The sequence below is a fragment of the Echeneis naucrates genome, chromosome 17 (assembly GCF_900963305.1).
Source record: "Echeneis naucrates chromosome 17, fEcheNa1.1, whole genome shotgun sequence".
Classification (NCBI taxonomy): Eukaryota; Metazoa; Chordata; class Actinopteri; order Carangiformes; family Echeneidae; genus Echeneis; species Echeneis naucrates.
In genome coordinates, this window is record NC_042527.1 from 21,050,997 (window position 1) to 21,064,147 (window position 13,151).

The 13,151-nt window shown below is 43.5% G+C and overlaps 2 protein-coding genes across 2 annotated transcripts in view; both read right to left on the reverse strand.

Moving 5' to 3' along the window:
* ranbp9 (RAN binding protein 9) overlaps positions 1-7,607 on the reverse strand; it is a 46,610-nt gene extending 39,003 nt beyond the window's left edge. The window contains exon 1 of the mRNA XM_029524036.1: positions 7,072-7,607. Within this exon, the coding sequence (XP_029379896.1) occupies positions 7,072-7,146 (75 nt within the window). The 5' untranslated portion in view covers positions 7,147-7,607. The remainder of the gene's footprint in view (positions 1-7,071) is intronic.
* Positions 7,608-11,594: 3,987 nt separating this feature from the next.
* rnf182 (ring finger protein 182) lies at positions 11,595-12,446 on the reverse strand. The gene has a single exon (XM_029524897.1). It carries the CDS (start codon positions 12,444-12,446, stop codon positions 11,595-11,597), a length of 852 nt encoding a protein of 283 aa, XP_029380757.1.
* Between the last annotated feature and the right edge of the window lie 705 nt (positions 12,447-13,151).

Sequence of the window (13,151 nt, forward strand, 5' to 3'; positions counted from 1 at the left end):
TGTCCCAACCTGAGGGATGTCAACGTCAATGTTGTAAACAACAACAACAAGGAAGCCACAAAAAACAAACAAACAAACAAACAAACGGAGGTCAATTCTGACACCGAATTCCAACAAACAGAGTTAAAAAGCAGGACGCAACAGCAGGAACATGGGCAGACGTGACCGGTGTAGGAGTTACGATGCAGACGAGCTCCACCTTTTCAGCCTTAATCAGGAATAATAAAACTCCGGGATTGAGGAGCAGACAGACGACTACAGCACTGTGACCGAGTCTTTAGCAAAGCCATTAAAATGCAGCGCGAGCGTCCGAGTCGACAAACCGCTGACGTCGAGTTTCTGCTCTGTCTCCACATGAAAAATATCAACCACAAGAAACCGATGGCCGGCCGGACGAGAGGTATCGACCCAGACATCATCTGTCATGTCAGCGGAGCATTTCACAAGAGACAGAGAAATTCCACAAATCCAGTTTGAACCACAGTTTGTGCTGCTGTGGGTTTGTGGGGGGAAATGGGCTAAAGGCAGGAAGTCCAGCGTGGCTAAATTTTGAGACCATTAGTCTGAATCAGTTTGTGTTTTAACCACACGTATAACCACGGGCAGAGACCTGTAGCTGACTGCTGAACATCTCACTTTAACTGAGGCTTCCACTTCTGCGTCAGCTTGTTCTCACTGAAGCTGCAGGAGGAGACGGACCATTCAGCTTTTTTCCAGAAAGCTGGAAATGAGCCCAGAATTTGGAGATTTTGAGCATTCTGACCTTCATCTCTTTGTTTGGCTGTTGACTGAGTCACCTTCAGGCTGCAGGCCATTTTCTGAGCACCGTGTGTTAAAATCCATTTTACATTTGGCCATTAAAAGCTCCGAAGTACGACTTTTATAAAAACGTGCAGAGAATGAAACCTTTTGTGTGAGTTTGTGTGTACTCTGATGACCTCTGGGCCATTTTAATGTTACAAGCTGCGAGGAAGGATCCTGTGAGTTACTGCTGAGCTGCAGAATTAATCCTGCTGTTGCCACATTCATCACTGGAGGAGAGCACTTAGTTCTGCAGAAACCTGGCATGAGTTCCTCACAATTAGTGAATTTTCATTAGCATCTATCCGTCAGCTGGGACTCCGCAGTCTGCTCGGGGCCTCTTTTTATCTTTTTACTGAGGGACCGGAGCTCCTGGGCGGGTCCAGTGTTCAGTGTCTGGGCTCCTGTTTGGCCTCTGATAACTTCAGAGCTCTGAGCAGACGACGACTTGATGACAACATATCACGGCTGTAGAAGCTCCAGATGACTGCGTCTGCTAGTTTCTCCAATATCAAGTCAAACCACAATAATTAGAAAAAAGCAATTCTGGAGAAAAAACATGTGGCCTCATGGGAAAGAGTTACTCTTTGTGGTCACACACCAAAAGCACCAGCTCTTCACCGCAGCACCAGTAACAAGACAAAAGTTTAATATTGGCCCAACCGTTTCATACTTTAAATTTCTTTCTGAATTCAACACGGTGACAATAAAAAAAGTTCCACCACCACCTAACATATCCTGAGCTGCCATCACAGATGTTCTAACACATTCACACTGTCTAAATGCTGCTGACTCCACTTTTGATCCAAAATGTTGTTGGCCTAAACTGACCGACTTCCTGCCATAACTCCACTTGTTGCTTCATCATTGTTGGCGGAGGATGAGGGGACCTGCTCAGGGAGCCACCTCCTTCCAAAGTTCTGTTTTTTGCCATCCAGATTACATGACCAACAGCCTTTTCCAGAGCTCTCAGTTCTCAAGGCAAAGTAAGTCCAATATTATGTGGATGAGAGAAAAAAAAATAAATAATAAAAAATAAATAGGAAAAGAAGCACTCAAAGGAAAATGGTTGTTCCATGTTTGCTTTTCTACGTCAGGTACGACAGGCAGAGCTGCTGCTTTCATTTTCCTGACACGTGTAGAAATCCTGTGTTTGAGCCTGTCTAACAACAAGAACACATGTAATTGGGTAACTGACAAGACGAAAATTGATGATCTCACAGTCACACCTTCACCCAGCGTTTCAGAGGCCAGCCTCGTTTTCTAGTAGACAGTTTGCAGACAAAACGACAGCCATGAAAATCCAAAAGGCTTCTGGTAAGATATAGCATATACAGACAGTGACTCTTCTCAACAAGACAGCAGCAACAAAGACCAACATGAAACAAAACGCACAAAGTGTGGTCTTACCAGGGAGTCTGTTCATGTTTACACCCTGAGCGGAGAGGCCGATGCCCATGTACCTGAGGAGCAGACAGGGCAGTTTGTTAAACATCCTGAACATCTCACTGGTGTTGAGCTGCAGTTACAGCCTGTCAGGTTGTTACACTCATGAATCATAAATGTCTGCGCACAGCTTTGTCAAAATCCGTCCAGTAGTTGTCGAGATCAGTAGTGGAAAGAGAATTAAACAGCAACCACATTTTCATAATTGATTATTTGTCAAGTGTTAACGCCAAAGATGTCAATGTTTTCAGTTTGTCAAATGTGAGGATTTGTTGCTTTCCTGTCAGAGTTGGCTTTACTCCAACATTACATGATGGGTATTTTCCATTCATCAAATAACTGTTTAAATGAAGTCATATTTATCAGATGAATCAATCATAAAAATTACAACAACTGCAGGTGACAAACTAACATGAATGTTTAATGAAACCTTTAACGAAATAATGTTTAAATTCCTGTTTTCTGACCTTGTTGAGACTTCTGGGGGGTCACAGAAGTTCAAATGACTGAAAACAACCCATCAAGTCATCTGACTTCAGGCCATGGCCGTAAAGTGACGTCCTTCAGACAATCAAAGTCTCTATTTCAGATTAAAAATCCACCTCTTGCCTTGTGGAGTTTCTAATCCTCCTCTCATTTCATTACATGTCTGTTTGCTTTACTGGGCGTGTCCTGAATGAACTCGGCTAGTGACTCGATTTACAGTTTTGGATCTTCAAGTGTGAGAAAAGCATTTAAAGGACTTGTCTTGATTGGGTACTGATAAAAATCACAACACAGCAGCACGAGAAAATGCATTCAAAAAGAGGCTCAAATATGAGGAGATGGCAAGCGGGACCGTAATCTCCTCTGAGCCAACGTCTTTTCTTCGGATGATTTCTGATCTGCCAGCAGATGAGATAATCGCAGCTTCCTTCAAGAGACAAATTACTGTAAACTGCTTTAGCTCTGCTCCAGTTAAATGGACCAAATTTATAAACTCCAGCAATATGAAGTGCGAACACATCGATGTGCCAAAGTTCCGGACTACAGTCACCCACATCAGACCAGACAGCTGTGAGTAGGTTTGACCAAGTCTCTCAGTCTGATGTGAGCACTTTGTTAGTGATGCCAGTATAAACCTGTTAAACATGCTCTCACAGGTTAATGGCTGCAGTTCTCTCCATTTCACGTTATCATGCTGGAAGCTGAATGCCAACATTAGCATGCTAACATCCTGATATTGGTGTATTAGGTAACCCTTTCAGAGCCACGTTAAGGCCTTCCTGTTTTCTTTATGAAGAGATGACGACAACAAAAACTGACCTTGGCTGTCATAGTTTACAATGTTTTATCTGTTAATTAAGGAAAATGGAATAACCAAAAACTGGGTTGAACACAAAAGTTCCTCTCATGTGTTTGGGTCATTGTACAGCTGATCTGAAGTTTCTATCTTTATCTGATCAGGAGTTCTGCTCATTCTTTGGAGCAGTAATGATGAAAAATCAGCTCTAAATATCTGATTGTCTTTATTCTGTCAACACAAACTCAGACCAACTTTAGAAACATATACGACTGATCCATGATATTTGGAACACATTCTTCTATGAGCCTTAGAAGAAACATAAGATCCTGATGTTTGGCAACACTGAAGCAATTCACATGTTAGCAGCTAAGTGCACTACAATACTAAGTACATTTTCTAATTTCACACCTAAAAACATATACATGAATGAAATTTATTGTGCATAAAAACATATCTATGTTGAAAACTGCGTCTCTCTGATGTCGCAGCTGTTGGAGAATCTGTCAGGACGCATCCAAGCTGCTAATGTTGCTTCAGCGTTTTGCTCACCCATCTCGGCCTTTGCTGATGATCTTCACCTCGAAGTAGTAGACCCCGCAGGCAGCTGGGATGGGGTGGGTGGCCCGTACAGACGCTGCATCTTTAGGGGTTTTGCCATGACCTTAACATGAGGGCAAAAACAAACGAGACAGGAGTGAAACTGCAGCCACGGGCTGATCAGGACGGCGATACTCATTCACTTTACTTCAAAGGATGGAGGATGACTGTTTGGAGATTGTCAGCACTAGTGTGGAAGAAATGAAACCCAAATCCTGACGACGACTAAGTCAGAACAATCCAAGTGTTTGATGGACAGAGACCTGCAGTTTTCAATGTCAAAGTTTTAGGCCGTAAACATCTGTTATTTTTCTACACTGAGAAAAACACGAAGCTGAGCAGATAACGTCAGAGTAGCCTCAAGTCGGATCAGAAAGGAGCTTCTAAACCAAAAGTCAAATCAGCCTGAGGAGTTGTGGTGCCGGTACCATTTTCTGTTCCGGTAAATGTATATTTGGAATATTTTCGAGTACAATAATTCCCTAATTTATATTTTGTAGCTGACGTTTATACAACCTGACAAACATTCCACATGAAACAGAGGGGATGTGGAAAGGGACTCAATTTGAAATCTAAAAAAATACACCCTCAGGTTAATATAAAGATAATAATATAGACCATCAAAACTACGTAATGATGTTTTTCTACATTAAATTTTCATGAATATGTAAGAGCACATCTGCGGTTACAATATTATCACCCCTCTGAATCTGGGTTGAGGTGCAGCTGCAGTTTGTAATTATTACCAAGAACAACTAATCAATGTTATTGATAAAGTTTTGAATGTTATTATCATAGTAACATCAAGAACTTACTAAATGTGTGTTATAATAGGCTAAATCAAGTGGAATCTTAATTTAACATTGGTCAAATAAATAAATAAAAGAAACATCATTAAAACACTGTATGCTCATCTTGTAGGTTATGGAGATGGTAGCAGGTTACCTGTCAGAGTTATTAAGACTAGAAGTCTGTTTGAAGGAACAGCTTTAGTAATTAATCTCAGAGATATTGTTGAAGAATCCCTGAACATATGGAAAATAAACTTCACTCTTCTTGTGTCCATTTTACTTTTACACTTGAGACAAAATGGTTACTGGATGAGTACACCATTAACACGTGGAAGCAAACGGGTCTGTATTCAAAACTAGAGCTCAGCAATATTTACATGATGTAGTATTTGTTGAGATTAGTCTTAAATAATATTCAAAAAACTAATTATCTGGTGATTACCAACTGCAGGAATAAGGCAGGTGTGAAATCAAATATTTTCTTAAATACATTTACTCCTTCATTCTGAGACTGAATTTCCCTTTAGGGTTTATTTTTTTTTTGAGTAAGTGAATTATATTGTGATGTCCACCTGATAAATAAATGGCATCCCTGCAAAACACTACTCAATATTTCTTAGTTTGATTAAAAAAAAAAAAAAAAAAAGAGAAATCCTTCATTGATTTCCCAAAATACACATCTCGCAATAATGTCTGTTTTTGCCCATAAAGTCAATCTATCAATTTTACTATGGTTATTATTAAAGACTGAAAAAAAGGGCAGATATTTACATTTGAAAGCGTGGAACCAATGTGACTGTTGGAGTATTTGTTTAAAACTGAAGAAATGTCTAAATTGTGATGAATTAGTTTTGGTTCTAATTTCAGCTCTGGTATTCTGTCCCAGTTATATTCAAATTTATTTATTTATTTTTTAGAGTAAACACAAGAAACTTGTGCAACAAAAAAAATGGAATAATAATCAGTGGGCGATTCCCCTACATGAGTTTCAGATAAATAAGCATTTCATTCTCGGTTATGTTATTTAAAGCTGATGACAACTTAGGCCAAGGCCTTTACAGTTTACTGGTGTCAGAGTGATTTAGACCCCATCCAGCAGTGTGCCAAAGCACAAACACATAAACATGGTTAACATCGTAGTTAATCACAGAGGGCCTTAAACTTTCATCTGTAAACACCATCCTCCACAAATCAGGACTCAAACAGTGTCACTTCCTCTGATTCCTGTGAATGCTAAAGTTGCTCAACAAGATAATCAGGTGAAATTGCTGCCCACATGAAAATCGTTGTGAGAGTGTGTGAGAGTGTGAGAGAGTGTGTGTGGAGGGCCAGTCAGACCCACAACAGTGGAACACACCCAGGAAGCTCTGTTCCACCTTGTTTTTCTTTAACATCAGCCCTTTCTTGAAGGCCTGCACCAAAGCCCTCTTGGTAGCCTCTTTTATTTTTTATTTTTTGCCTCCCAACTAGTCCAACCTGAAAGTCAGACAAAAACACTTGACATCTAAACCTCAGCAGCAAAGAAATGCCTCCATCATTAAATCCCTCCTGAGTAACTTCAGCTAATCATCACATTAGTCTCTGTCATCAGCCCACCAGGAGGCTGATCCGTTTTTATTTTATGACTATAAGAGCCCCAACCAGCTGATAGATGTCAGATAGTTGTCAGAAATGCTTCGGTTTGACACTGATTACATGTCATTTGCTCCACGCCAGCAGGCAGGCCGTGAAGCTTTGTAATGGTGACAGTTCACAGAGCTGCAGACGGGAAGCTAACGAGCTAGTCGGTCAGTTTTTGGCCGTGCATACAGCTCGCCAGCTGGTCGGGTTGCAAGATGTCCTCTTGCCTTGTTGTTGATGAAGCTGCTAGCTTAGCACACTTTGTTTTTAGCCATAACGGCAGCTGGCTTCGATCCGCTAACCGTCTGGGGCGAGCTAATGTTAGCAGCCTAGGCGTTAGCCCCGGGGGAATAAAAGTGCCAAACTGAGCGTGTGTCTCGGTGTCATACCTTTATAGTGCACCCGGAGATTGTTCTGGGAGAGCCCGATGTAGCTAAACTTGTCCTTCGGGCTCCAGGACCGAGGGAGCGGAGTCTCGTTTTCGTTAACGGCTGGATAGAGCCGTCGGAGCCGCTGGTTGAGCTCCTTTTCCTGCTCGTTGAGAGCCGCGTCTCCGTGGACAACGACCGACATGAGAAACCCACAGCCCGACGACTGTCCAGACATGGCTACCACACGAGTGTTGGTGAAATGGCTTGTCAGCAACAAGCCAGAGCCACTTGTGTCAGTCAGTGTCAAGTTTGTTAAGGAGGAGGAGGAGGAGGAAGAAGAGGAGGAGGAGGAGGTGGAGGGGGTTAGCAAAGCTGGCTAGGCTAGGCTAGGCTAACTAGCTTCGCTGGCCGTAGACGAGCAGCCGGAGCAGGCTAGCCGAGGAGCTAACCTGGCTAACGCGTTTAGCTCGGCCAGCTCGGGCGAAGCGATCACTGGGACGAGCCGCTCAGGCGGACATTAGCTGACAGGAGGCCTCCGGGAGGGGACGGTCTGCTGCTGGGGATCCGAGGAAAGGGGCTAAAAGACGGAGGAGCGAGTCTTCGCCGGGAGCGGGGCAAGAGCGGGGCAGGAGCCGAGCAGGAGCCGATGTTCAGGCGAGACGGGTCGGCTCGGTCCGGCGGCTCGGCTAACCTCGGTCTTTTGTTTGTTGTCGGAGAGCTGTGCGCGATTCTGATTGGCTGACGGCGGCTCCACTCACTTCCTATGGGAACGTGAGTGTGTGTGTGTGCAGGAGACTACACAACAATACAACTCAACACAATAACTACACAACTACACGGCAATACAACAACATAACAATATAACTGCATAACAACACAACCACACAACAATATAACTGCATAACAACACAACCACACAACAATGTAACTACACAACTACACAACAATATAACAACATAACAATATAACTGCATAACAACACAACCACACAACAATATAACACCAATACAACTCAACACAATAACTACACAGCTACATGGCAATACAACAACATAACAATATGACTGCATAACAACACAACCACGCAACAATATAACTGCATAACAACACAACTACATAACAACGTAACTACACAACTACACAACAATATAACAACATAACAATATAACTGCATAACACAATCACACAACAATATAACACCAATACAACTCAACACAATAACTACACAACTACACGGCAATACAACAACATAACTATATAACTGCATAACAACACAACCACACAACAATATAACACCAATACAACTCAACACAATAACTACACAACTACACGGCAATACAACAACATAACTATATAACTGCATAACAACACAACCACGCAACAATATAACTGCATAACAACACAACCACATAACAATGTAACTACACTTCAATATAACACCAATACAACACAACACAATAACTACACAACACCTTTGGTTCCATTTCTCTGGAGGCCCATATTCATTACTTCTTCTTCGATCGATCTATTTACGTAGAAAAATGAAAAGCAAACATTCCCACAAAATGTCGTCCCAGCAGAGATGATGCTAATTCCTGAGTACGACCTGTGTTCCCTTCAGTCGTGTGTCGTCAGTGACTTTACGGCGTTTTGATTAAACGCAGGTTTACTCAGCAGCGTTGAGGATTTAATTGCCAACCAGCTAATTGCTGCAGTTTGTGTTGTCGGTGCCATTGGGCGGTGGTGGTTTGATGTCAGGGAGGTCGTCAAAGTCGTCAAAATTCCAGACTTTTGGGGTTTGCATTTTGTGTGTTGGCAGACACAGTGATAAACAAAATATCCTTGTTGTGCCCTGCAGCAAAGTAGAGAGGGGGGAGTGTGTTTGTGTGTTTTTGTCTTCCTGGTAGTCATCGGTAGTTTAGAGAGCTGGTGCAGAACACCGGTCCTCTCCCAGTCCAACTATGGACCGAGCTCTGGGAGTGAAACACAACGTGGACAGTTGAAGTTTAGGTCAAACTAAATAAGAAGCCCATCAGCTCTTCTAGTCTGTTATCCCTGAGATCCGGGTTTCCGGTCCAGAGCTGGTTCAGACAGCAGCCGGACTGAGCAGAGCTTCAACATCCAGCTCTAATGTCACCAAGAAACAAGTATCTTATCACGTCATTGTGCTGCTGTGAATGTTGTTGTGATTTTCTACTGATTAAATCAGCAACAACTGACGACCTCACAGTGAATTTAGAGCCAGCTCGTGATGTTAAAACACTAATTTGATGAGTGGAATGTATCATTCATGATTATCAGTGAATGAATACCAGTTTTAAAAAAGCCTGGTATGGTTTTTGTCAGCAGATGTGACGTGCAGTCAAAACTGAGAGGTGTTTTTTTTTTTTTTTTTTTTTTGGCTGGGCTTGCAGTCAGTGAACGTCCCTCATACCAACATGTGGGAATGTTCATTGCTTCACTAAAAAGGAATCTGAAATGATGTTAGTGTCCCTGCAGGTCAGATTCAGATTCCCCCTTTCGAACAGAAATGGTCGAAGGCTGTTTATCATCAGCAGGAGTGAGGACAAACTGTACTGGGAACAGATCCCGTGTTTGTTTTATATCTGCTCTGCCTGGACGAACGGTCGGAGGAGGTTTCCAACAGCACCACATATTAATCACCGATCGCTGCGGCACAGATTCTGAACATTCACTTCAGTATTTACATTTCATTGAGGTGTTTATTCCTCCTTCACGTAAAAATCAACAGTAATTACCTCAAAGTTAAAGATTTTACATTAAACTGTCGCTCCTGAAATAATCAACTAAGATTATAACTAAAAAAAGAAATACAGATATATGTTACAGGAATTCTTTTCTGCTCTGTTAATCATCTCAAGCCTGAACATTTATCTTCTGCATCTGTGTCCAGTTTGCTTTATACATGTATATAAAACACTTCTGTTCTTTTTAATGTATTGATACGTTCACTTGAAGGATCTCAATGCTGCTTCCATCACTGTTCAGACTCTTTATGGAATTAACATTAAGTAACAGAAATAACAGACATAATCAGTTTCATTTGAGAAGTCATGCTGAATGATATTTATTCTATCACACTGAATATATTCCCATTATTTCAGTTATAAGTTAATCATCTGAAAATCCTTCACAGTCTGCAGGGCCCTGAACTGGGACCCCCCCCAGTCTGTGCTTTCCAGTGGTGTTTTCGACCTCTACAGGTGAGCTGATGTTTGGAGGAGCAGGTCTGCTCCTGCAGCTTCATTGGGTTTTAAATACTTCCTCTAAACGCTGCAGCGGGGGGGTCAGTCCATCTCTTCGTATCTGGATTTGTTTTTAACGATCACCCCCCTGCTCTGTCTGCTCTGATGAGTTTCCCTCTGTAGGACAAACAAACACTGACAGACTGAATGAACTCACTGCAGATAAACAGTCAGTCCAGGGTGTCCCATAAAAGGGGGGGGGGCAGCTGTCCTCCTCCGTCCCACAGCACCCTCTGCTGGCTCAGACTTTATCTACCGAGGACCAAGCATGAATCACACCACCTGGTTCTCACCCTGATTCTAATTTTCATTCACTTTAAAAATCACTAATTCAGTTTGAAACCAGAACCAAGAAGCCTCCTGAGGACCGACCTGCCTTCGCTGAGGCCTCATTAAATTAAGGACACTGCTTAAGACTCCTGTGGACAGAGTGGATGGAAATAATGATTATTATAAAAATCATATAATAAAGATGACTGAGTCCTGAAGTTCTGAGGAAAGAAGACTGACTGAGTATATTTTATTTTAAATCTCCTCTTCAATCTGTCAGTCTGGATCTGTAAAGAGAAGTCAAACCTTCATTTTATCTGATGGCTGTCAGGAGGCGACTGACTGAAATATCTCCAATAAAACATGAAATTATGGTCAAATTCAGAGGATTAAAAATGACCCGTTGGAGGATTCAAAATGGCAGCTTGTCTTAGACGATATTTTGTGATTTGTTTTTGTTTTTTTTTCACAGCTGATTGAAGTTTTCTAACTTATTTGCGCAGCATTAAAAACAATAGAAGTTACGTCAAGGAGGTTTGATTTAGGATTTTTATTGCAGAAAATATTTTCTGGTATTTTAAAATAACTACTGACATTTTCTGTTTTGTGTTTGCAGATGTTTCATTTGATTCTTTCATAGCAAGAAAACGATGATTCACCTTTTTGGTGAACAAAAAATGTGTTTAACATTCGACTCACTGAACACACTGTCGCTTGGGACGATTTCAAGAACTCTCAGGACTCTGATGAAGTTCACATGAGATGTATTTATGGTTGTCTGAAACAGCGTCAGTTTACAAACAGACAGATGTTTTCAACACCGTCAGTTCCTTCAGGTTTCTCACTGCAACACAGCAGATTCCTCCTGAAACGGCACAAAAGTTTCTGCTAAATTTGTCACTTTGAGCTCTACGGGATAATTAGTTGGCTACAAAGCTAAGAGGAAAAGAAGTGAACGTGAAAAACAACGAAAGGCCCCGAAGTGTGAGCTCCATTATTAATATACATAATGTTCTTCTCCAGTAAAGAAGAGGCTCATTTCCTGCCGCTGACGTAAACGTTACACAGTAACAGCCCCATTAGTGAATTCTGGACTCCTACTGTCAAACATGTTCAAACCAAACCGGCGCTCATTCTTCCGCTCCCCTTATGGAGGCATGCAGTCCCACAACTCGTGGCAGATACACTGACAGAGGCCGTAGACCATGACCATGACCAGGCTGGAGGGAACCAGGCTCACCAGCAGCACGCCGAGCGTTGTCCTCTGCATGATGAGCAGGTAGACCCCCATCGGCAGCGAGCTGAAGTACAGCAGCCCCAGAACCCAAACCAGCGCCCGGGCCGACGTCTGGCACAGGAGGGCCGCACAGTTCCACACCGTCCACCTCTGCGTGATGGACGCCATGGAGTCCATGCTGGACGAGCGGTAACCTTGGGCGGATGCGTTAAGCCCACGTGGCTGGTGGTAGAGGTCCTGGTTTGAAGCGGATGCTGGCGGAGGCTCCATGATGGTGATGACTACGAAGTTGGGGGAGCTCCGGATGGAGGAGTAGGTGGTGGTGGAAGATGTGGAAGAGGAAGGCGAAGGGGTCATCGTGGGCGTGTTGCTCCCCATCAGTGAGCTCAGGCGCCTGGGGCTGAGGAGCAGCTCTGTGGGGGCGTCCTGGTGGTGGCGGAGGTTCCTCTGGTTCCGGCTCTGCAGGGCCAGAGCCGGAACCAAGTTGGAGTCATCTGGCAGGCTGCTCACCGCATCCCCCGGCAGTCCGGTGACGTAGCGGCAGAACGGGCACACCACGGCGTTGGGAGGCGACTCACCCAGGTCCAGGATCTTCGCGAGGCATTTGGCGCACAGACGGTGGCAGCACTCAAGCAACTTTGGCCTGCGACTCCCAAGGTTGTAGGCGCAGTAGCAGATCTTACACTCCAGCTCCTCAGTGCTCAGCACGTCCGTGGGGCAGGAACCGCCGCCATCCTCAGCGCTCTGCAGCTCGATCATCATATTATCCCTGACTTCTATCCCAACTCCAGATCAGCAGAACAATCCGAACAAAAGCTGAAGTCCAGGCTCGGCTCCGAGGGTTTCCCTGAGGTTCCCCTGGATGGAGACGGTCCACCACACTGAAGGTCGAGGGGTCATCGTGCTGTCCAACAAACTCCTGCACAATATGTGTGTGTGTGTGAGAGAGAAAGATTTGTGAGTTAATGTGGAAGGCACCTCAAAGCTCTCCGGGGTTTAACTGCCTCGGAGCAGTTGGGGTAACTAAGCTTCGGCCGGGGCAGAAAGCCTTTCATGGGCCGCACGAGAGGAGCGAGAAAGTGAGAGAGATTGAAAAGAAAGAAACAGAGAGAGAGAGAGAGAGATAGGTGGGAAGGGGGGAGGAGGGTGAGAGAGGGAGAGAGATAACTGTTAACACAGCATTAGAAGAGAACAGAGGCAAAGGCAAAACAAAGCAGAGCCTGTACAAACCAGAGCTGGAATTTTCGAGCCTGATCTTTTGTTGCTCAGTGAAATTCAGTCCAATTAGTGTCTCACACTCTCACACACACACACACACTCTCACACACACACACACACACACACACACAACCTCTAACATCTATGGTTTCTGGTATTTTAGTGTGTATGTGGAAGACTTTGTTTGAGCCGATGTTTGTGTGTCATTAATTGCGTGTGACTTAACACGGATTTCTGAAGCGCCTAAGA